Source organism: Antennarius striatus, chromosome 4 (assembly GCF_040054535.1).
Source record: "Antennarius striatus isolate MH-2024 chromosome 4, ASM4005453v1, whole genome shotgun sequence".
Taxonomy (NCBI): Eukaryota; Metazoa; Chordata; class Actinopteri; order Lophiiformes; family Antennariidae; genus Antennarius; species Antennarius striatus.
The window spans coordinates 16,892,440-16,918,415 of record NC_090779.1 but is presented as its reverse complement, the minus strand read 5'-3'; the positions used below and the strand labels follow the sequence as shown (position 1 = coordinate 16,918,415).

At 41.5% G+C, this 25,976-nt stretch overlaps 1 protein-coding gene across 1 annotated transcript; it reads left to right on the top strand.

The window, feature by feature from the left end:
• Window positions 1-370: 370 nt before the first annotated feature.
• Window positions 371-8,832, top strand: LOC137594307 (uncharacterized). Its single transcript, XM_068313711.1, has 4 exons — window positions 371-466; window positions 634-832; window positions 6,241-6,432; window positions 6,798-8,832. Exons 2-4 carry the CDS (start codon window positions 646-648, stop codon window positions 7,064-7,066), a joined length of 648 nt encoding a protein of 215 aa, XP_068169812.1. The 5' UTR covers window positions 371-466; window positions 634-645; the 3' UTR covers window positions 7,067-8,832.
• Window positions 8,833-25,976: the final 17,144 nt, after the last annotated feature.

Below are 25,976 nucleotides of genomic sequence, written 5' to 3'. Positions count from 1 at the left end.
CACACAATTTGTGGTTTAATCATTTAAAAAAATGGTCAGAGTGGTATTTTCCTTTTATTTTCAATTATGTTCTTTTGGGTATAAAATAATTTCAAATACTCTCACTCCCGTTTAATGTGTATAGTCTTTGTTCCCAATTCTAACAGACAAACGTCTGCTTCCTCTGATCTTGAACAGCTGCTATTGGTACTTTCACTTTGCATACAGTATGTGTTGGTAGGTGTCAGTGGAGAGTTTACTGAAAAACTGCCGGCTGGGGAGTTTCCGTAGAACTAGAGGCAGAGTAACCCTGACCTACGAGTGACGACTTGTGGTCATGTGCAGAAGAGCCAATAAAATGACGGGATGCCAAACATGTTTGTACAGAAGGAATTGTACAACAGCAACCACAAGGTGTTCCTAAGTAAGCAGAGTGTTATTTGTACAGAGACTAGCTTCACAGCTGTGTTCTTGTCCTGAGACAAAGGTAAGATTGTACTTCAGTTATAATTCTGCATTCTAACTGCTAATACAACCAAATTGGAAGAAAAAGAAGAAAAAAAAACATGATGATGAGGATGACTTTAACTTTGATTATTCAACCTGAAATAAAGTCATTTAAATCCATAATTGTTCTGTGTGCCTCTCTTTCAGTGGTGCACAAACATGAAGTTTCTGGATCTGGGAGACAGCATCAGTCGCTTTCGGTTTTCTCAGTCGTGTCTGGGATTGGCAGGATGCCTCTGTGTGTTGTATGCAGTCTGGACACCATTCTGGCTGAAGGAGAGGGGGCTTTGGACAGACTGGAATAACACTACAAGTGACATGACCAATCATAAAGTGGTCTTCAATGGTGAGAAACAAGCTGTATTAACCTGTTCGATGGTTTTCTGTTGTCAAGGTAAAGTACCTGTCTAAAGCCACCATTCAGTGTTTAGGTGGAAGGAATGAACGGCGTGGGCAGTAACATGAATGTCTCTGCTGTGTTGTGCTAATAGCTTTAAGAGGCTATTTTATGTTTCTGAATCTCTAGAGGAGTTTAACGTCAGGAGGAGGAACATTTGAAAATACACTCAAATGATAAGAAACAACAAAAAACTTGAACAGTGGCTTTGGGTGGATTGCATCATACAAAATGACTGTACTTTTTCTTATTAATATTGTTTTCTTTGAAAAATTATCATATTTTTGGTCAGTAACGCAAACAGAGACAAAACAAAGCTGTTACATTCCCACTCCAAAGCCGTCTCGGTCTGAATGCTACAACCCCCTCTAGCATTCCAGTATCACGGTGCTGGTCATGTTGCCCCAGCCATGGCTTTGTATTTTCTTGACAATTTTCATTTTTTCTTATTGTAGGTGAGGATGAGTTTTAGGAAGGGGGTGGATTACTTGGTTGAGTTGGATATTGGTTGCTTCTGTAAAAATTGTGTTTTCAGTCTGAAGTGTGACTTTAAATCCCCTGAGTGAGCATCAGGTAGAAAATTATCTCCTCAGCATTTGTAAGCAAGTCTGAGCTTGAACTGGCACTGGTGTTGCTCTCACACCTGGTAGAAAGAAAATATGTTGAAATCTTGGCTGTTGTGTCTCTTAGGTGTTTTTTGTTGCTGTTTTTACATGCAGCCATACTTCAAGAGGTTTCTCCCCTTTCACTGGAATATAGGGAGGTCAAGAACTTTGAGGAAAGGCTGAAGAAAGATGTTGCCCTTGAATATAGATTGTACTCTATATTCAAACTATGAAAGGAGTATTTAACAACACTTATGCAGAGTTCATTTTACCTCAAGAAAGTAGAGCATGCCTGGGATGCGCTTCATCCCAACTTGTGCATCCCAAAGTAATAAAAGAATTTAAGGATTGATGTGCAAGGATTGAGTTTTTCCAATGGTGCAATATAAAAACTTTTTAAAAAATGTATTATAATGTTTATATTAATAATGATGTCATAACTGTTTAAGTAAGAACAAAAAAAGAATAAAATTATATATTAGTTTAATCAAAATGTTAAAGCCTGGTAGTCATGGCCGGGCCGGGTTGTGGGCTTGGGCTGGTTGAGCGACTGTGATGCTGGTCCCCCTTATGGCCCTGTTCATGTGGGCCAGGCCCACACCAGATTGCCTCCTAATGTTCACTTCACATATCTCACGCTGCACAATACATAATAACTTTTAGGCACATACAGGGCACAGTTAGGGCTTTGGGAATGGATGGGGGCGATGACAGTGGGCTTGGTTGTGGGGCGGATTGCATCGCTCTAGGGCGCTGCATCCTCACCATATATGCCTCACTTGTCCCCTCCTTACCCCATGCCCCTTGGGCCTGTTCCGTGCGCCCTGGTGGTGGCAGCCACTGCCTCCCATGGGTCTGCGTGGCTCTCGGTGCCCCTGGTGGCTCTGCGGGTGATGACTTCTGGATGCTCCTGGCTGACAGGGTTGGGAGTTCTCAGCTAGCGTGGCCTTGTTAGGTTCTAGTAGCCTATCTGGGCGTTGGTTTCCATCACACATACATGTTGGTTCAGGGCTTACCAGCTACTGTCGAGTCCAATTATTGAGAACCATTGGGTCCCGTCACAATCTTATGCCCTCTATCTTCCTCCTACACTGTTTTCTTCTGGTGGTCTGTTCTATACTGTCAGGACCTCCACTAATCTGGTGTTTTATAAAATTGGTATTAAGGTATCAGTTCTAAGATATGATAAAACAGCCTAAATCTTTTTCACTCCAACAGCACTGCCTGTCTATCCACTACCTTGTTTGTGTTTTCTCTCCCTGTCTCCTTTTGCTTCCCCCCTTAATGCAGAGGTGCGGCACTTCCCTCTCTGGTTCACAATAGGAAATTCTAATAAAGAATGACAATTTAGTTCCCTAAGAGGACTGGTGATGGTCACATGCACACATTAAAATATATAAAAGATTTTGCTGCACGACAAAAATAAGCATTGATCTCATAAAAAGTTGACCCCCTTTTATGGGGTTAAACTATGAGAATACATGCGGAAAAAAAAGGTTCTTTGATAGATTTTTCTACCAGCTCTTTTTTGCAAGTCCAACTGGACCATAATTTTCAGAAATTTAAGGAGAAGGAAACAGATTTGTCTTAATATGTAGGAAATAGGTGTCACACTCAAGCAAATAATAGAATAGATATTCAATTATGAAAAGGTCTTGTCTCCATGGTAATGTTTGTGGGGAAAACAAAAACATGTGTTGACATGTGTTTTAAATTCTAGCTTACTGGATGCTAAATATTGTTTACCCACTCTGATGGTTGTTGTTGCCTCTCAAGATGATGAACTGATTTCTAACTTCTTCTTCTGGTTCTGATTATTTTGTTTTTTCTATTTGTCCATTCAGAGCCCGTACAAATCTTTGGGGTAAATATTTGAATCCTCTTCTTCAATAGCATCTTAAGGCCCAACTGTTGATCACATTCTATGTGGCCACTGGCGCTCCCTGTTGGGAACACAACATAAAGCACTGTCTGGGAGCAGTTCTCATGAAAACCAGAAGTAATTATGTGTCCTTTTCCAGTCTTTAACTTTTATAATGTTTTTTATAAATGTTTTGAATGTTCACATTTGCTACGTACACTATATTTTATCTCAGATGCAGATTTAATGATCCTTATTTAGGGTTTTTTTGTACTAGATTTAATCAGATTATTTAATATTATTAGAAAACAAGTTACTTTAAGTGTTTTACTGCATTTATATATGGATGCAAAATGAAAACATATTGAAATGGACATGTTATCAGAGGTCAAAATGATATTGAAAGCAGAAGTAGTCCTCTTTGTGAAGAAGCTGTAAAAATAAGATAAGATAATCCTTTATTGTCCCACAGTTGGGAAATATTTCACATCCTGATCACAAAAATGATCACATCCTCATGAAAGCATGACTGCAGCAGATGTTTTCATATATGAGGATTTTTCTTTTTTAATATTGAAGGGTTGACATTATATTACGGCCTCACCTGCCATAATGAGGGGAAAAAAGAAAAATGGAAGAAATAAATTAAATGGCTATATTTATCCGATGATGAGTATTATAAAGTTATTTTATATTCAACATCACCAATTTTAGGTTATTTTTACTGAAAATTGCTGAATTTTCGCATTTAACGCTGAATACTGAGAAGAGACCTGCGGTGAGTCACCAGCCAGCCGAGCCTCAACATGGATTGCGCAATGGCTCGGCTAGCTGTGCTGGTAGCTATACAGTGAGACAGTAATGCTTTCTCTCTATATGTCGCTATTAAAATGTTCAAACACGTTTGCTCTGTGAACTAAATTTCCATAATTTAGCAAATGTATATAATGTACGGTGTTTTTTGTCAACAACTGCGTGATTGTAACGTCTTCCTTGAGTTGAGGGGTCCTGAAACCGCTGTGACAAGGCACTACGTGAGGCACGATGATGTCGTGCCTCATTGGTAGGGGGCGCTGGTGATCCCAGGGATTCGGCCAAGGAGTCTTCTTCCTCGGCCGTAGAAGAAGTGACAGCAAACTGCAGTACAGCCATTCATTTGTTTTCCACTCGCCTTGCCGTACTATATAATTTTTTTCGCAGCTTTTGTTCAGAACGAGCAGCGCATAGACTTCATTTATAAGTAAACGTAACATATAAACAAACATGTAGGTAACAACATAACATAATTTTTAATCAAATGTGCTTATTTGCGTGTTACAGTTTGTACGTGTAAATTATTCTAATAATTCTGCTCTGAGACTTCAAAAATAATGAATTGATAATTAAATGGTGAATAAGCTACACTGTAGGTTCATATGTTTGTAAATCTAATTGTGATGAGATCAGTGCCTCACCAGCCATGGACCTCACCGCACGTCACTGTATTACACATGTTTCTATGCACACTAATCTGATGTAAAATGCTTCCGCTGATGACAAAAAGAAGTTTCAGAAATAAAGAAAGATGTAGTAAAGTTTTTTTTTTTTTTCACTTTTGCTTTTCACTCATTACTTTTCTTTGCCTTTAATTCACAGACTGTATTCTCCTGTGGAACTGGCACTAAACTGACAGAGCCTTCTCTGTTAACATCTGTCTCATTTGAGCAGAGGTTGTGTTACCGTTTGGTCGATTTTAATAAGTCAGAATCCTGCCGATGAGTCTCGTGACGAGAAACTCGCGCAAGATCAAAACATAATGGCGATTTTGAGTTCCAAATTTAAGCTAAGAAATGAAAAAATTGTGAATATTTTTGTTGAATGTAAGTGCATTTCAAGAGTGCGTCCCTCATAAAATGTGCGTCAAAGACATAGGAACGCACGCACATGAGAACACTGCTTATGATGTTAATCATTCTAAAATAAAGCAATTCCAGGAAAAAGTACACATGGACTTATTTGACTCAGAAGGCGATCAAGGTCAGTGAACTCAGAGAAACGGTAAAGTACAGACAAGAATAAGTAACAAATAATTAGTCATGTCAGTCAGTCATTTTCTAACCCCCTTAATCCGCTAACGCAGGTCGCGGGGGAGCTGGTGCCTATCCCGGCAGTCTCAGGGTGTGAGGCGGGGGACACTCTGGGCACAACGCCACTGTAACGCGGAGCCACATAGAGACAAACAATCATTCACACACACACACACACTCACTCCTATGGTCAATTTGGGACTGGCCAGTCAACCTGAAGCGCATGCTTTTGGAGGTGGGAGGAAGCCGGAGAAGCATGCGAACTCCACTCAGAGCGGGACTCGAACCCTCGTCCGCCGTGTTGTGAGGCGGCAGCGCTAACCACTGCGCCAACGTGCCGCCCCAAACAGATAATTAATTACAAATAAAAAATGATGTGTAATAACACTCTAAATATGTTTTTAGCATGAAGGTGGGGTGACAGATGAAATTTTTGGCCAGTATCAGTGTCAATCAAATAGATAACTATCAAATATAACATTGTGCTATCTGTGTTTGCTTGTCTGTTAGCAGGATTGTACAGAAAATCATGAAGTCAGGTTGATGACAATTTTTGGAAAGGTAGGATTTGTTCAGGACATAATTAGTTCTTTTGTCAGTGTTAATTGTATTATGGTGGAAATACACTTTCTGAATGGAATTTCCTGTTTGGAGGAACTTTTGGTAGAAGGAAGCATTGGAGTGCTAGGCATGGACTGTGCTTCACTTTCGTTTTGCCACATATTCATTTAAAGTATTAACTTATAAAATACTGAGTTAATCAGCAACAAGCATTTTTACCGGTCTTTGACCTTTATCCTTTCTTTTTGTTCCTTTGTATTCCAGCCATGGAAGCAGAGAGAGCATTTGCTGTTCTTTCTTTCTTTATGGCCCTGAGCACTGGCGCACTCTGTGTGGTGTTTGCCCTCTGCTGGACGTCTGAGACGGTGCGCTCGTACTCCAACACAAGAGCTCTCCTCATGGCAGGACAAGCGCTCTACCCCACCACTCTGTTGCTGCTCACCATGGGCTCCACAGGTAATGTCACTATTCTGGTTGAACCATGAGAAACACTTGTGCACCAGAGCAACAAATTGTGTTTTTGTGTTTGTCTCTAATAATAAGTGGTTTGTTATTGTGACATTTTTAAAATACATGAATCCTTGGTAAAGGGATGCAAAATAGATCCATTTCCATTTACTCTGCTGCCGTTTGATTTTGTGGTTCAGGTCAAACCAGTATTGTGTTACTTATTACCCAGTGGGGCTGTGGTTTTTATAGCTCATTATCACATGACTTTTTATCTAAAGATTTAGATTTAGATATGCACTAATTGAATTTAATGAGTTTTCTTGTTCCTTACAATTGTATATGATCTGACTTGATTTTCTATGTATCTGCAGGTTTTTTCTTCCTCTTCAGTTGGTCTCTCTTCACGTATCAGCACCGGAAGGAAATCAGTCAAAACTTTTCCAGCCTTGGATCTTCCTACTGGCTGGGGGCTTTAGGATGGGTTCTGCTATTGGTGATAGAGATAATTGTATTTATAGCTGAACAAGTTGTTGTGCCAGAAATCCTACCAGACTTAGAGAGAGCCGTGGAGTCATGGCGGCTTTCATCTCAACCTAAGGCTGCTAAACACTCCTTTAGTGATAGTTATCACCCTGGGTAGAGCAAAAGAAAAAGAAAAAAATGACATGGCTCTGCAGAGCTATATGCCACCTTGAGTGGAGTTGGGAAGTAACACGGTGGAGAAAAAGAATGTGAATGTGAATCATACACATTCCTGCACACAGACTCAATGAGAACCCAATAATCCCATTCTGCTTTATAGATCCACGTGACCAGACTGAATATTGATTGACTGTGTCTAGAGAATGGGCTTAGCATGACAATTTAAGATCTGTAATCCTAGAAGTCAATGTGCCTGAAAGCATTCTGAGCAGCTGATTGGACTGGTCATCAAGTTTACTTCCATTACTGACAGAAAAGACACAATGACACAAAACACTACAGGACCATTAAGATGAAATCAACTGACTCAGTTTAGACCAGATTTGTTTCTGTTTTTTTTCTTCTTTTAACCAGACTGGACTCTCATTAGACTCACATATAAAACTGTTACTGAATATCCACTAACTTATAATTTATCAGTTAATAGACTCATTTTAATTTTACCATTTTTTCACTGAACAATAGTTTCTGTTCATGTTGGAGAAGGTTAGGCTGTAAGACATATTTTACTTAATAATTGGATCACTATTCTTTGCTACAATATTCACAGGGACTGTTTTTCTGAGGTCCACTAGAGAGTACAGAGTAGAGTATATCTTTATTTATCTCTTAAGGAGGTTCCATCAGGGAAATTAATTTCTCCTTCGCCCACAGCACAGTGAGTACACAAAACACAGAAAAAGCACACAGAAAGCACCAGCACATAGAAAGTATTACAACACCAAATAGAAAGATTAATAAATAACCCATCAAGAATATATAAATAGAAAATCATAAATAGGCATAGAAATTAAAAAAAATAAACAGGCCTAGTTAAGTATGGGTATAGTGAAATGTCTATAGTGTTTGTATTGTTTTTGTTGTATTGTACTACTACTGTTGTGTTAATATATCTGTGTTTTTGTGGAGGTTTTTCTTTCTAGTGATTATTAATCTGTTTGTGGGCTTGAGAAATTGCTGACCTGCTTGGACTTTTGTTAGGGTTGGACAAACATCCATTTTGTCATTTATTCACACCTATGGTTGATTTAGAGTCAACATTTCACCTGTACAGTATTCCATGTTGTGGTGGTGGGAGGATGATGGGCAACCCACAGGTAACCCACACGCACAGACACACACAGACACACACAGACACACACACACACACACACACACACACACACACACACACACACACACACACACACACACACACACACACACACACACACACACACACACACACACACACACACACACACACGTAGGGAGAACGTACAAACCCCACACAGAAAGTTCCAGGTCTTCAGGTGCATTTGAAGTTTGTCCAGTGTAGTCTGTTAGTGAAAATAGAAAGAAAATCTTAATCTTCCACTTAAACGTTTAAAAAATGGTGCAATGCAGTTTATGAATGTTAAAACCTTGTGTACACCATGTGATGTTTAGACAACTGAAAATGTTTTATTCTACTTTCGTGTATGTGCGGAAGCCCAGTGATTGTTGTTAAGTTGGAATGAGAAATACACACTGTACTTGTATATTTTTACTTAATATCTTACATACACATCCTATTTGCTGATAACAAACTGTCAAAGGATTGAACCCCTTTTTAAATAATCCCTTATTACTGTTAACCATTTGGAGAGATTACTTAAGGTACCGAATTTACAACATGTTCGCCTTTACATAACTTGACTCTGCTGGTCAGAATTAAATAAAAGTTACAACAATATTTTTGTCAATTTTTGTCTTGATGACAAGGATTCCACGTGAAAATGAGAAAATTACAAGTTCATATTTTGTGGCAAAGCATGGTGCCTCAGCACTTGGGCAGTTTTTGGAACTTTTAACTCATGCATTTAAAAGATTCTCTTCTCAGCTCAGCACAGCATTTGGACAACCACACAACAGACTTGCTCCAAAGTCGTTATTTACTTTTCCTTCACACAGTCCCTGGAGGAGAGGAAGCAGTCAGATGCAGGGCTGCTTATGTTTATGCTCTCAACCTGCCAAAGTAAAGGAGAATTAAGTGGCTCTGGCTCTGTTAATTGGGCGTTAATCAGGTGTTGCTCTAATTAAAAGGCAGTTCCGTCCTGTTGGGCTCTGGTAATGAGTTTGTTATTAAATCCACAGAGGATTTTTGTCTCTTTTTCAATTTACCAACAGGGTACTGCTTAATTGCTGTGTAAATGAGGGTAATGTCCTTGAAGGTCGACTTGCCCCAGAACACAATCCATGGACGGAATTTCTCTAAAGAATGTTACCACTCAAACTTAAAATTCATTCCATCCACTATCTGTCGTCCTCTTATGTCAAGCTGGGTCTTTCAGCAGTTTTTTTTTTTTTCCTGTTTTCATCTTTTTAAAGAAACATCTTTAAAAGCATCTATCAGTTTTAAAAAGAAAAAAAAGTGACCCATGATATTTTGTAAATAAAATACATGAATGGATTTCGTCTTTTTCAAAATCTGGAGCCAGTGAAAAGACAGCCTTTTCTGGCTACAGTTATTTCACCTACCATGGAGAAGGAGACCAAAGGTTGAGAATGCCTCAGAGAAAGATGGACTGATTCAGTGCACAAATGGAAAAAAAAAAAAATAGTGAGACGTTTAGGCACAAAGATGACAGATGAATGGTGGAAGATGTTTTACACAGATAGACAGCTGGCCTGATAGACACAGAGAGATTGCGAACACTGATTGTTGAAGGACATTTCTACAGAGACATCAATCAGAAAATGGCACCATGAATGTGGGGGTTGTCGTCGTTTCATTTGTGCGACAGGCAGCATGTGTAAAAAATACAACCTAGGGTAACTGCTGCTCTTCCCTTTTATTAAAGACCAATTATACAACCATGTCCAACTAATTATGCAACTACTGTATATGATTTCTTAGAATTAGGAATGTGTTTCTCCTCTCTCCTGTGTTTGTGTGATACACTAAAACAAACCCTACTGTCTGCCAAGGTGAAGCGCCATGAATCTGATGTTTAATGCTATAAATATTCATTATGGAGGCAGAGAAAAATAAAGGAAGAGCCACAAGAACCTGTTGTTTACTACTTCTCCTTTTGGTGGTGCTGGTGTAACATCTAATGTTTTTTTCTGAGCTCATGAAATCTGTAGAAACATGGGAGAACCTGCTCCATAAAATAAAGAACATAGAACAAAGGCAAAGAGAGGATTTACAATGTCACAACAAATTTTCAATGTCCCTGAATTCTGTACAGCAATTTGTGGTTTAATATTTTGATGAACTTTGTACCTTTCTTTCTCTTCCTTCCAATTACTTAGCACCAGCTCTCTATTGTCCTGTAATGCCCCTGATGTAGTCTCTAAGACTCTGACCACTGCAGCATTGTGCACACCAATGCACTGTCATCAGGGCACAATCTTTGAAAATGGGAAAGTCAGGCAGCAGAAAATCTGCAGTTCACAATCTTTGAAAAAGCAAGGGAGGACAGACTTCAGAGAAGATGTGGGGAGAGTATTTCTTGTGTCTTTCAGTCGTTTTTGTTTTTTGGTTTTTTTGCGGGGGTCAAGTTCATCTTGCCTGTGGAATCTGCAATGAGCCATTGTTCTTTGTGACCGACATTCCACCCGGGCCACAGTGATAACTATGTTTGTTCAGCAGAACTGTGTACAAGAGAAATGGACTGAAAGGAAGGAGACAGTTTCAGCAAGCAGAAACAGTTTCATGATTTTTCTACACTCAAAATCTACGCGTTCAATATGAAAGTGCATGTCCTTTTTGCTCAGTGGAATGCTCACTGCTGCTTCACGAACTAAAATTTTTTTGTCCTTAGAGTTAAGAATTATAAATCGCTGTGTCTGTACCGTATCTGCCCGCCAGTACCTTGTTCGTAAGTGGTGTCGACTCGGACATTTCAGTCCAGACAATGAAGCTGTAGTCCCATTCTCGTCACTCTATTCATCGCTGGCCAACAGCAGCCACTCCTTTCTCTTATCTCTGTGTGACCAAGGAAATTAAATTACAAATATAATCACTTGGCACCAATTTCTTTAGCAGTGTGCTTCTGCTTTGCATAGTGAGTGTGCTTGCTTTGGAGACACACCATGTGAAGTTACTTATTGGCCTATTTACGATAATGGGCTCTGCTCCACTAGAGGAGTCAAACACGCCTTTTCACAATGACAGTGAATGGTATGAAAAAGTGAAGCGAGATGAGACCGAAGAAAAAGAGCATAAAAGAGAGACATGAAGACATGCAGCCATCTGGAGAGAAGAACCGTGCATGGTTGATAACTCCCTGACTCAGTCTGTCACTCACTTGACAATTTATGTATTATAATGAGAATCTATTCTGTATTATGCACCTTTACATGGAGGGAAAAAAATGCTGCACTGGAGCTACGGTGAATATGATGTCAGTCTGTTAGTCTGTATTCTGTGAATTTTCTTTTCGGTCTATTACATAGATTGGCCTGATATTTTGATTTTGACATCAATGGTTTCATTCAATAATTGGATGGATTGCTGTGGATATGCACAGACATTTTCAGTTAGAATATGAGTATAAATGAATAGAAATATACATTGCAAAATATTTGTCATGATAACTCTGTAAATACTCTGTTTTCTACTAAATTCCTACAGAAATTATCGTTTTTAATGTCATGTCACCTGTATTATGAGTTTATTCTTAATTTGGAAATGCTAGCTTAGCTGTTGACATGGGAAACAGGTATGCTTGAAGTCATACGAAGTTGTTGTGTTTATTAATGGTCAAAATCCATGTAAGCATTGTGCTGTTGTCGGCTGTAAGCAGGTTAGCCACATCAATCGATTATCGCAGCAGATGTGATTCTCTCTGTACATATTTAATTCTGCAAAATACCACAAACAGTACATGGCTCTGCGATAAACTGACCACTTGTCCAGGATTTATGCCTGACGTCACTTGGGATAGGCTCCAAATAAGCCTGTGACCCAGATTTGAATGAGTAACTGAAATGAGACAATTAGGGAAAGTCTTGTCTTTATGAGAAGTAATGATTGAACGAAATATCATATACCAACATTTCGCTTTACCTCAAATGATTTGCATTACCATTATGCCAAAAGTTTATTATCATAGACAATGATTTATAAATGTCCAAAATGCTGAATTTATTCTTCAACATAGAGTAAATTAAAAGAGTGATTGAGATAAAGGTTTTGGACACAGCACCATTCACTTACTTACCAATGCCAGTTCACATTATGTAGACAACTTCCTCTTTGGCACAAATTTATTCCAAACACGTTGGACCATCTGACTGAATAAACAGTCCCCATCTCTCTCCCTCTCCTTTCTCTGACTCTCCAGCAGGACGCTCACAAAAAAGCAAAGGGATGAAAACCTGTGTATATAAGAATGACACGTATCCCACAGGAATCGGAAGGAAAAGTTGGTAAAGGAAGAGTAAGGGGAGTATGAATAGACGAATAGCAGTTTTATCATTCTTATTATGAGAAGGCCATCACAGTCCTCCCTGGGCTCTTTCGTTATTCCCTATTCAGTTCCCCTTTCCATTTGCTTATGCAAAAACTCTTTCAATTGCTTGTACAGGCAGACCGACAAATGCAAAACTGTTGCAACGCATTCCGATCTTTCTGGTCCCAAAGCACTCGCCAAAGCAGGTGGATGGGTATTTATTTGTAAACCTTATGTATTCTGTGTTACTCTCCTCTCCAACAACAGGGACCAGTCTCTTCCTGGGGCATGTCTGTGTTCTGTTGCAGTGAAAAGAGACCATCTGCCCCTGACTGAGTCTGAACTGCTTGATTCATTCTCATAGTAGTCCAATCCACAGACCACTTATGACACTATGAATTCTCAAAAAAGATGGGTCTCTCCAAACTAGTTTTCTCAAACAATTACTAGATATGTCTGCTCCCATGCCAATGAGGCAGTAAAAAAACCCGTCTTCCCTCTGGATTGTGTGAATCATTGCGATGACTGGTTGATAAATGCTTCACCACCCAGGGTCTGGCTCCTGTAATTATTTCTCTCTCCAACTGCACCGGCTGCCAAATGACAATAATCTCACTCACCAAGCCCCTACCTATCCAGAGCATCCCTCACACTCCCTCCTTCAACTCCTATAATTACTATACTCTATAAGTCACTCTAAATCAGCCCTAAATCTCTGTATGTTACTGGGTCCATTGTTTCTTGTCTGAACTCTGGCAGAGATAGAACAGAAAAGGGCACTGGTGTTCTGGCACTTTATATAATGGACTCTGGAAGACGTGGATATAATATGCAGTCCTACATGTGGGAAAATACATTTCTGTGTTTGGTGGGAAGCAAAGACCATGAACAGTCAGGGGTTAGAGTTGACAGACAACAGCACTGCTCTTTTCACAGTCCTTGACACATAATGGGACAAAACTCTCTCTAACATCTTTCCCTAGGGACTACAATTTGCTCATTACATTGATGGAGGGGACTGAGAGAGGGAGCAAGAACGAGAAAGAAAAAGAATGATTAGTGGAGAGAGAAATGGCGGTATTTAGTATTAATGCATTATCATTATTTTAATTTGAGAACTGTGTGCATGTTAGGCACTTATTGATGTGTTAATAACAACTGCCTGAGAAATACCACCATTCAAGATCCTGAATGTTTGAAGTCTTTAGGAGTTGTTTGCGAGTATTATCCTTCAGCTGACATTCTGTGTAAACCAGCACCAGGCAGTATGGGAAAAGATGACTAATACACGATTAAACACAACACAATACAAATCAAGAGAGCGGGTGTTTATATGACTGTAGGTCCCCCATCATCAATGGGCCTGCTCCTCAATCAGGGAAATCTGCATTTAATTAACACAAAATTAAATAGCATTGTTATTCTGATTGAAGATACTGGTCTTGTGTAACATATGTGTATATTAACAAATTAACAATATCAAATTGGGCTTTCTCAGAAGATGTGGTTCGGCTCTAGGAGTGGAGAGAGGAAGAGACTGAGACAGAGGTTTGAATTTGGTACCATATATTTAAAAATAAAAATTGTAGAACACAAAGAATGGCTATTCTCACAAAGGAAAAACAAATGACATTTCTAACTTAAATTAGCCTCAAGGAAAACAAAACAAAATCAATGCCGTCAAATGCATACATTCAAGTAATACATTCAAATCTGAAGTCCAATGAGCCCACTTAATTGGGTCTCAGTCCATGTGCGCATTACGCACAACAAAAGTTCAGGTTGTCCACAACACGGGGTTGTACCAGTGTTGACTCGAGCAGGATTTCCAGAGGGGTAGTGTGCAAAGTGAGGGAAGGGAATGTGTGAATGTGAGTGTGGGACAGACCGCAAAATTCAGTTCACAAGGATTTTGCTTTCCAAGTTCTTTCTTTTCTTAGCTCGCCATCCAAACCTGGCCTGAATAAAAAAGGAACAGGACCAGTTTCAGCTCGGTGTACACCAAATATATATATACACAGTATATATATATATCAATCAATTAATCAAAATCAATAAATAATGCAGTTTGCATCACAATACTGTACAATATTTACTTTGTTCTTTTTTAAAGTGTATAACCAAAGATACTTAAATACACACATTCGGAGAAACGGGCATAGTTACGCTCGCTAACCCCATTGTATGCATACAGCCTAAAAGCTAACTTAGCGCAGCTCACCGGTTCCGCCGTTTCACGAATGTAGTCGCGCTGCAGTTGGCTCTCACAAGTTGACATTCAGGCAATACGTCAAAAACCTTTCAAGTGTTGTCACCGTGAAATGAAAACTATGAATTCGGCGTCCGTCTCCTCACGGCCCCTCTCGCATCACCCGACTCACTTCCTGGGACGCCGTTTTATGGGCACCGATAGGCTGCGTGGGGTCATGTGACGCCCCGACGGTCGCTAGGAGACGACTAGAAACGCCAAATAGATTGTTTCTTCACCTGGGTTACACCCTCCCCCCTTTAGATCATGCAACTCCTGATGCATGCTAAACTTCAAAAACAGGAGGGTGCACATGATTGTTTGCTGCAGAGGTACCAATTGCTCCACTATACATGTCAACTAACCCATGGAAAAGAGTCTGCACAACAGAAATTAGAGGGTTACCCAACACTGAGTACTGCAAGCGATTTGGTAGTTGGCGCTGACGACTTGAACGTCGGACAACCGTATCAGACTCAACTACAGAGTCAGATGTATTTTGTGCTGTAACAAGGGTCTCAGCTGGGATGAGTAATGGCTCATTGAGGTTGGGTGATGTCTCTGCTTGACCAGGAAGCTCAGGTTCTCCAGGTAAGCTGTCTGGAGCACAGGTAAATTGAACTCGGTCAGGTGAGTCATCAGCTACAGGTTCAGAAGCTTCAGGATCAGCAGAGGAATCCCCATCTCCAGGTAAGTGGTTTATTTCATGTGCAGATAAATTGGTTCCTTCATTTGCAGGTAAGATGGGTTCTTCATTTCCAGGCAAGTTGGTTCGCAGAGAAGAAGGTTCAGCATCAACAGGATTCTCATGCGTTTTGGCCAAGGACACATTTGTAGAGTCAGCTTGAGGCAGTGAACTTACAGCTGAATGTTCACTCCTGAAAGCAAAAGAAGTTGGAGGAATATGAGGTTGAGGTGACTCCCATTCTTCATCTTCATCCAGATTTTCGTTGGGATCTTCAAGTGCCAAAGTCTGGCTTCGAGTTTTCGCACGACGGGGTGGAGTGTCTGGCAAAAGATTAGAATCATTCATGTCGGCTTGGAATGGACATGGAAGAAGTAAATCGCGGTGCAATGTACGAATTGGCCCATCCTTTGTTTCAGGGCGCACAGTGTACACAGGCAACTCTCCAGCCCGTTTCAAGACAATGTAGATATCTTGTTCCCATTTGTCTTCAAGCTTGTGCTTCCCGCGCAGCCTGACATTGCGAACAAGAACTCTATCACCTTCGTCCAACTTTGAGGGTGTAACTTGTTTGTCAAAGCGCATTTTGTTTCTCTCACCTGCTTTTGCAGCATTCTTGGATGCTATCTGAAAACTTTCTTCAAGACGAGATCGGAGACGTTCAACATATTGGGAATGAGAAATGGACTGATTTCTTTGCAGAGGCAGACCAAAGGCGAGATCTACTGGAAGCCTTGGTGAACGACCAAACATTAATTCATAAGGCGTAAAGCCAGTGACGTCATTCCGAGTGCAATTGTACGCATGCACTAGAGGCTTCACATACTCTTTCCATCTGGTCTTCTGCTTTGGTTCCAAAGTTCCAAGCATGCCGAGTAGCGTCCTGTTGAACCTTTCAACTGGGTTTCCCCTAGGATGATAGGGGGTTGTCCGTGTCTTTTCCATCCCTGTGAATTGGCAAAGTTCTTTGATTAACTTGGACTCGAAGTCTGGTCCTTGATCGGTGTGGAGACGTTCAGGTATTCCATAGCACACTATGAAATTCTCCCACAAACACTTTGCCACTGTCCTGGCTTTTTGGTTTGGTGTGGGTATTGCAACAGAATATTTTGTAAAATGGTCAGTTAGTACAAGGATGTCCTTTGTGTTGCTCTGGTCTGGTTCAAGTGAAAGATAGTCCATGCAGACCAACTCAAGAGGACGTGTGGTTTTAATATTAACAAGAGGTGCGGATCTCTCAGGTAGTGCTTTGCGTCTCACACATCGGCTACAAGTCTTGATTTTGCATTCTATATCAGCTGCCATGTGAGGCCAGAAAAATCTGGAGCGTACAAGGTCTAAAGTGCGCTCAATGCCCATATGACCCATGTCATCATGCAGGCTTGTTAGAACAACCGATCTCAGCTCCTTGGGCAGAACCAGCTGGAACGAGGCTCGTTCCCCATCCCACCTCCGCCGGTACAAGATGTCCTCGTGCAGCTCGAGGCGATTCAGCTCCCTCAATAACAGAGCTAGGTCTGGAAGCTCATGCTTTGCAGTGGGAGGCACTTTTTCTCCAGTCTTCATCTGGTGAATCACCTCTCTTATAGCTGGATCAGCATGTTGCTGTTCTTTGAGGTCCAGATGTGACAAGGAAGGAACAACTGGTAGCCCATGGTTGGTTTCACTGGAATAACAATCAGGAATGGCTTCAGCTGACAGGCTCAAGGACTCAACCAAAGTGATAGGACTCTCTACTGAACTGCTGGGCTGGTTGGAGACAAGGCAGCGATGACAAATAGCAGACACAACATCAGGGTCCACTTCCTCTATTTCACTTGGTTCATTCAGGGAGAATTTGTTGATCAAATCCCAATCTTTCTGTGATGAAACATCAGTGAATTGGTTCTGAGGACGGCGGGATAAACCATCAGCGTCAGAGTTCAACTTTCCAGATCTATACTGCAGTTTGAAGGTATAGGTGGACAGGGCAGCGAGCCACCTGTGGCTGGCAGCATCTAACTTTGCTGATGTTAACAGGTAAGTTAGGGGATTGTTGTCAGTTACCACTACAAAGCTGGCCCCATACAGGTAGTCGTGCAGTTTCTCTGTCACACTCCACTTCAGAGCAAGGAATTCAAGCTTGTGTGCGGGGTATCTGGATTCGCTTGGCGATAAGCCACGGCTGGCGTATGCAATTACTCTCAGCTGACCTTCCTGCTTTTGATACAATGCAGCTCCAAGTCCAGTGGTGCTGGCATCAGTATGGAGGATATAAGGTAGCTTGGGATCAGCAAAGCCAAGGACCGGAGAGCTTGTCAGCTTTGCTATCAGTGTTTCAAATGCATTTTGGCAGACAGATGACCATCGCTCTCCAAAGGGCTGCTTTGCATCTTGAAGTTTGGCTGAATGGTGTTTGGACTGGGACTTCGGCATAGACACATAGCCACGCGTAAGATCATTTAGTGGTTTAGCAATGGCAGCATACCCTTTGATGAATCTACGGTAATACCCAGCAAATCCTAAAAATGACTTGAGCTCTTTCAGGGTCTGTGGAACCGGCCAGGATTTAAGAGCAAGAATCTTATCGGGATCAGTTTCAACTCCTCTCTCCGAAACAATATGTCCAAGATATCGCACGGATGTCTGACAGAACTTGCACTTCTCTGGAGAGAGTTTCAACCCATATTCTTTTAAACGATTGAGCACTCGCAGCAGCCTCTGCTCATGCTCTTCAAGTGAGCTTGAAAATACAATAAGATCGTCAATGAAAACAAGCACTTCTTTTAAATGGAGATCCCCCATGCACTTCTCCATTACCCGCTGAAATGTACTTGGAGCATTCGTAACCCCTTGGGGCATTCTATTAAACTCCCAGAACCCAACTGGCGTTACAAAAGCTGTCTTTGCTTTATCAGCCTCATCCATCTCGATCTGATAGTAGCCGGATTTTAGGTCCAGCACACTAAACCACCGGGAACCAGTCAAGGCTGAAAAAGATTCTTCCAGATTTGGTAAAGCATAGGCATCTTTTATAGTCTGTAAATTCAACTTGCGGTAATCGATGCACAACCGAATGTCCCCATTCTTCTTGCGGACCACGACAATAGGTGATGAGAATGGTGAATCGGACTCTCTAATGACACCCGCGTCTAGCAGATCACGTAGATGTTGGCGCACAGCCTCAACATCTTGAGGGTGAATCGGTCTGGCCCGATGCTTGAAAGGGGTTTCGTCATGCAGTTTGATCCGGTGTTTCACCTTATCAGTGCATCCGAAATCCAAGTCGTGGTGTGAAAAGACTTCAGGAATCTCGCTGAATTTATTAATAATCCTCTCCTTCCACTCTGGAGGAATTGGTGATTCTCCAAAATCCAGCTTCAAAGTATTCAATGTCTCAATTGGTAACTGGTTCGAGGACACTTGGTGGGACAGAATCTGGGGGGATATGGCAAGTTTGGCAATGGCACAGAGAGGTGGGATAGTCACGTCATGATCTGAGTCATTAGTAAGAACAACCGGAATTCTCTTCATGTGTGATTTACGTGAAAGCGCAATAAGAGAGTTTTTGACACACAGCCCGCCTGGCAGGGGTGAAGCGGGATGCTCCACAAGCGCCCATTGCCCAAGACCTGTTGTACTGGAGTGAACGGATCCTTCCACGACGGTGGTGTGTCCAGCAGGGATGAGGACCGGAGACTTAGTGGCTATTTTCACGACTCCATCAATGTCAGCGTGATGTTGTCGGTGGCGCATCTGCAAAAGTTTAAGCACAGCTTTGTACCCATGAGCAGAAGGCTGGAACTCTGCAACGTCACTCTCCCTATGGTGCCTGTACAGTGGTTCCAAAGTGTTCATGCCGATTAATACTGGGGACTGAAAATCAGATCTTACATCAGGAACTACAAGTGCAAGTGTGGCCATATCAAAATCTGCACCTAGGAACTCCCTAGGAAATGTTATTGTCATTTCCACATATCCAATATAGGGGACGGCTTGTCCTGCTGCTCCTTCCACTTGTAGGATGTCACCCAGAGGTTTCACAGGCTGATCGGCAAAGTGCTGGTTATAGAATGAAACGGGGATGGTTGTAACTTGCGACCCTGTGTCTAGGAGGCAACTACATTCTTCCTCAGCGATCTTGACTTTGGCTGTACAGCGGGAACCAATTAATCCGTTGGGTAGTTGAGATGTGATGGCGGGTGCTGTCTGAGTCATTTCTCTACATTGCATAATTTTCTTTTTGTTGGGACAATTTGGGTCCACAACAGTTCCGGTTCGCCCCGCAACAGGAACTGGATTTAGTTTAAAGATTGTTTAAACTGGGGGTTGGATTTTTGCCATTTCGCTTGTCTTTCTGCAAACTGTTTTTTCTTGGCGGCCACAAGAGCAGAGTTTGGAGGATTTTCACAATGTGTCTTTATATGGCCATCTTCACCACACCTATAACAGTAACCAGGCTTGAGTACCGAAGGCAGGGTCTTTGTTTGCTTACCAATCCTCTGATTCTCCTGCAGCGTACCACCAGACATGGACTTGAAAGCAGCAGGATTAGTGACACTTGACTGGCTGGCAGTAAATGATGCAAGCTGTTTCTGGATGTCTGTCAGTTGCTGTGCGAGCTGCTGCGTGACTTTGGTGAGAGCAGCAATTTCTTTCTTCTCGGCCCCATCTGTAGAGACATACTGCACATGGGCTGAAACTTTGGGTCTTGCTGAGCCGAGATGTTGCTTCATTCGGATAGCCTTTGCAGCTTCACGGTCTTCCTCAGTTCGTAGTCGTAGCAAGAACTCTGCAAATGTTGGTGGATTGTGTTTTCTTTGCTTCAGCTGTAATTCAGTAATCAGAGAGTTATCCCAACAACCTCGACAGAATTGGGTCAACAGGTGTCGTTCAATGTCTTTGTTTATTACTCCCCCACGCTTGACCACTGAGTTTAAAAGAACCTGAAGACGTTGAAGATAGGTGGAGGGTTTCTCCCCAGCGTCTTGAAAGGTGTCTAAAAATTTGGCATAAAGCTCTTCTCCATCTTGAGCAGTACCATAAGCTGAATCGAGAGTCTGCAGATAGATGGTGGGTGACGTATCTGGTTGCAAGTGCTTAACCATGTCAGCAGCCGGTGACAGCAAGCTCTCAAAGATTTTGCGGGAGCGCTGAAGGTCAGACACCGCGGGATCTTTTAGTAATAGTTCTATGCTGGAACGCCACGTATCATAGTCTGATTCGTTCGGAGGTCGTGGGGATCTTCCAGAAAAGGCTCGGATTCTGTGAGCTGAATAGTGACCTGTGCTTTCTTCATTTTTTACTATGTGCTCAACCACATAGCGTTGAATCTCAGGTGGGTTTAAATCGTGATGCGTCACAGCTGGCAGTCTTGGTGGATCCTGAACAGTGGGATCTGGTTCTACCTTTAACTGGGTTCCACTTGGGCTCAAGGCTGCAACAGCTGGATGGCCCACGTCAACAGCCGAGGGTAATGCAGAAGGCAATCCAATACCAAGGGGAGTACTTGGCAGCTCTCTCTGCCTGTCCTCAAAAGTAACTTCAACATCTCCAGCAGTGGGGTGGAGCTCAGTTACAGTCTGGCCAAGCAGAGACATCACACCATTTAGTACCACAGCGAAATCCTGCCCCGTTAATTTGGCGACTTTTTGTAGTTCAACTAGGTAGTTCTGAGTCTGCATTTTACCTACCTCGTCAGCAAACACGGCAGATAAGTCCAAAATTTCATAGACGACCTTATCGCTTTTGCAAATGTAAGTATAAGGTAAAAGTTTGCGCAGTGCAACTAACGGTGCACCTGAACTGTACTCAACTACAATACAATGATGGAAAACTGACTCAGGCTCATCTATAATGTCTGCTTTAGAAATTGAACCGTACTGTTTCAAAAAGTCGACAACTTCATCATCGGTTTCAGTTTTTTTCGCATCCTGAATCAAGACTGAATTGGGGATTTTAATGCCACGTTTCTCAAATGTTTCCATGTTTTAATGTACACCAAGAACCCGCCTCAAAAATAGCATTCAATAGCTCTATCTACTCCACTCCTGGCTGGCTCGCCACAAATTATGTAACATATGTGTATATTAACAAATTAACAATATCAAATTGGGCTTTCTCAGAAGATGTGGTTCGGCTCTAGGAGTGGAGAGAGGAAGAGACTGAGACAGAGGTTTGAATTTGGTACCATATATTTAAAAATAAAAATTGTAGAACACAAAGAATGGCTATTCTCACAAAGGAAAAACAAATGACATTTCTAACTTAAATTAGCCTCAAGGAAAACAAAACAAAATCAATGCCGTCAAATGCATACATTCAAGTAATACATTCAAATCTGAAGTCCAATGAGCCCACTTAATTGGGTCTCAGTCCATGTGCGCATTACGCACAACAAAAGTTCAGGTTGTCCACAACACGGGGTTGTACCAGTGTTGACTCGAGCAGGATTTCCAGAGGGGTAGTGTGCAAAGTGAGGGAAGGGAATGTGTGAATGTGAGTGTGGGACAGACCGCAAAATTCAGTTCACAAGGATTTTGCTTTCCAAGTTCTTTCTTTTCTTAGCTCGCCATCCAAACCTGGCCTGAATAAAAAAGGAACAGGACCAGTTTCAGCTCGGTGTACACCAAATATATATATACACAGTATATATATATATCAATCAATTAATCAAAATCAATAAATAATGCAGTTTGCATCACAATACTGTACAATATTTACTTTGTTCTTTTTTAAAGTGTATAACCAAAGATACTTAAATACACACATTCGGAGAAACGGGCATAGTTACGCTCGCTAACCCCATTGTATGCATACAGCCTAAAAGCTAACTTAGCGCAGCTCACCGGTTCCGCCGTTTCACGAATGTAGTCGCGCTGCAGTTGGCTCTCACAAGTTGACATTCAGGCAATACGTCAAAAACCTTTCAAGTGTTGTCACCGTGAAATGAAAACTATGAATTCGGCGTCCGTCTCCTCACGGCCCCTCTCGCATCACCCGACTCACTTCCTGGGACGCCGTTTTATGGGCACCGATAGGCTGCGTGGGGTCATGTGACGCCCCGACGGTCGCTAGGAGACGACTAGAAACGCCAAATAGATTGTTTCTTCACCTGGGTTACACTTGATTCTCCACTGTACTCGAGAGCTCCTGAATTGGGATTAGGCTTTAATTTCATGTTGTTTACTCTGACTGGATAGACATCCGTTTGGATTGTCTGCTCAAACAGGTCTGACTTTTTTAAAGATCCATACTCTAAAATGCAGCACAATATTCACTGCATTCTCAGCATTTGATTGACTTATGCATGTGTGTGTGTGTGTGTGTGTGTGTGTGTGTGTGTGTTGTGTGTGTGTGTGTGTGTGTGTGTGTGTGTGTGTGTGTGTGTGTGTGTGTGTGCGTGCTGCTTTTTAAACCCCATCAGTCAATATGAGTCACAAACCAAAAGCAGTCAAGTCATAAAGGGTCACACAGTGTCTCAAGACAGCATCACTCAACTCAGCTGAACTCATGATAGTCACTGTGTGATCTTCTCTCATGGGAGGAGATAAAGTGAAAGAGGGAGAGACGGAGAGAGAGAGAGAGAGAGAGAGAGAGAGAGAGAGAGAGAGAGAGAGAGAGAGAGAGAGAGAGAGAGAGAGAGAGAGAGGAGAGAGAGAGAGAGAGAAAACAATTAATCACTTCATTGGAATAACACCTAATTGATTATTGACAAAACCTGAGGTGAGGGTGAGAGAAGAAGGGAAAGACGATGGGAAACAATACGTGAGAGAGAGAGGCAGGACAGATGAATGAGGGCAGATTTGAGTAGTAGGGTAAGAGGTTTGTTCTGGCAGGTAGTTTTGACAAATAGCTCTGTGCTGACGCCTACATCTTTGAGCATTAATCTATCAAATCATGTCTGTGGATGAGGGATAGAAAACGAGGTGGACAACGGGAGACGACTCACTGACTGGATGAGGCTTAAGTTGCTGAATGCGTCAGAAAAATGCAATTAAGAATTACCATACTGAATGCTCAATATACTGCATAAACATTCAGGAAAAGCAAGTGCATAATGCCCTCTTTACCCTGAATAGAATTCCAAAATTCATCTTGATATTTTCAACATAAAACTTTATTTGGTCTGTTCAAATGTGAACAATTCTGATTCTAATTTCCTATTAGGAAGTCATTGATGCTCCTACGGGACTTATTCATCGGCCATTTGGGCAAGTGACACTTTCTCTTGAGCTGCCACATGATCTGAGCTGTCAGAGGGTCTTTTCTGTAACTCTGGCTTACATAGTTCGACCTTGAAAACTTGATCTCTTCCGCCAAATTCCTTGTCACAGCTCACAATCAGTCTTAAGCCCATTTGTGTTGTCCACTCAGAACTAAGCCTGTTATCCTGTGCTACTCTTTTACAGAAGATCACTGCATTCTCCATCTGTCTGTAACCTCTTGCACTTTCCCTCTCATTCCTTTTCTCAGTCTGTATGTCTGTGTTAACACAGAGACAAACATAATACTGTAATTCTGATGGATTAGTAGAGCTGCTTTATATATGTTTGGTCTGTTTCCCTTGTGTCACTTACACATCAGCACGTATGAAAACAGATGCAAACCTCCTCCCAAATGTCTCCACACATGTACTGTCTTTGCTGTTTCCACTAATCCCTCTTGCTGCACACACCTGCAACACATTCGTCTATGCAAACATCGCTCACTGATGTTGTGTGGATTCATCACATTAGAAAAACCACCCCCTCCTTGTGCAAAGTGTCAGTTCACCGGTGCATTGCAAACTCCCGTATATCCTCCTGAACAACAACCTTTGTCCCTAAGGATCTGCTCCTCACATTCATAACACACTGCTTCATACCAGGTGGCTGTCTCCACAAGTCCTCTTTCCCATAAATCAGCCTGTCTTTGAGTTGATCAATAACAAGTCAATTAGCAGGTGCTGAGAGATGAGGGTCTCAGGAAGTCACTGCTTGTTTGTCAGGCAGACATCTGGAGCTTCTTCTCTGTCTGACACGGACCTTGGCTTGTCTGAGAAACATCTGACTAGCTGGCTATCATAAATCTAAATATTAGCTATAAATAGGCTTGGAACATCTTACAACAATCCATCATTTGCTTTGTGTGTTATAAGTAATGCATCAAGCGTTGAATACTTAAAATCTCCCATCTATATCTGATTGATTTGGTTAGAGCACATTTGCTATTATTTCTAATCAATATTTCTGGTTAATATCAATCAAAAAACTGCCTTTTCAGGTCACAATGACCATATGAAAACAATATGGGCCAACACTTATCTTGCCTCCCTGTTAAGCTGACAGGAGAGGACAGGGCCCAATTGTAATTTGGAGCCCACTGACTGTGTATCTAATGACTTGGCGGGCAAATACAGAGCAACAGCAACAGGCTCCTGTGGTGAATACACCTGATAACCCCCCTGGATAATTACAAACAAGAATGATCTTGGGAAAATACTCCCCATACCTACTGAGACACGCCATCAAATGATGCTGCCTAATTAAAACTTATTCTGGCGACAGAGCGACAGCATTTGGAGAAATAGATTAAACATTCTGATGTTGCAAAGACAGCTGCAGATAAAAAGCATATTTGATGCCTACTTATCAAAATGGTAATTGCCAGATGAACACTGTGGTTCAAACAGTCACCATTGTCACATCAACCACCACTTGAATTCTTGAGAGATGATGTGAAGTGACACGGTGACAAAGTAATTAGCATGACAATAACAACACATTTATCATGGCAATTTTTTTCTTCCCTTCTGTAATGATGACTCACTTTCCTAAGGTCTTTTTCATATTTCATGTTGCCTGTTCACACACTTCCACATACTGACACTTTTCCCTATTGCTATTGCCTCTACACAAATGCACACACACACACACACACACACACACACACACACACACACGCGCGCGCGCACACACATACACATGTATGTTTAGCAGGTCAGACATAACCTAACCTTCTAAATGTATCTTCATTCTTACAGGTGTCACTGGCGTTGGTTTGTCTTAATGTCAGCATCAGACACAATAGATACATATTGCAACTCTGTTACACACAAAACCCCCCCACTCATTTACCACACACCCCAAATATGTACTGAATAGTGACCATGCTTAAGACCTCAAGCAATAATATATGAAAACTGAGCAAGTTCCTACTGTACTCATATTAAGCAATTTCTATATTAATTTGCATATTTACCAAATCTGACTTTAAAAGTTTGGTCTCATATCTGAAAATATTTGTCTGTGAGATGAGAAAGTTCTTTTATTATGATCCATTGTACTTTAGTAGCCTTTTTCTCAGTTTCATAAACATTATCTGTCTTTCTGTCAGAGAGAGGCCACCTGGATGGGGTGAGCCAGCAGATGGATATGACAGAGGAGAGATAAAGGTGAAATAAAAGTGCTTCAAGCTGAGGATCATGGTGATATGGTAGAGAGTTGCCTTCATGTTGTTGAATTCTGAACACATA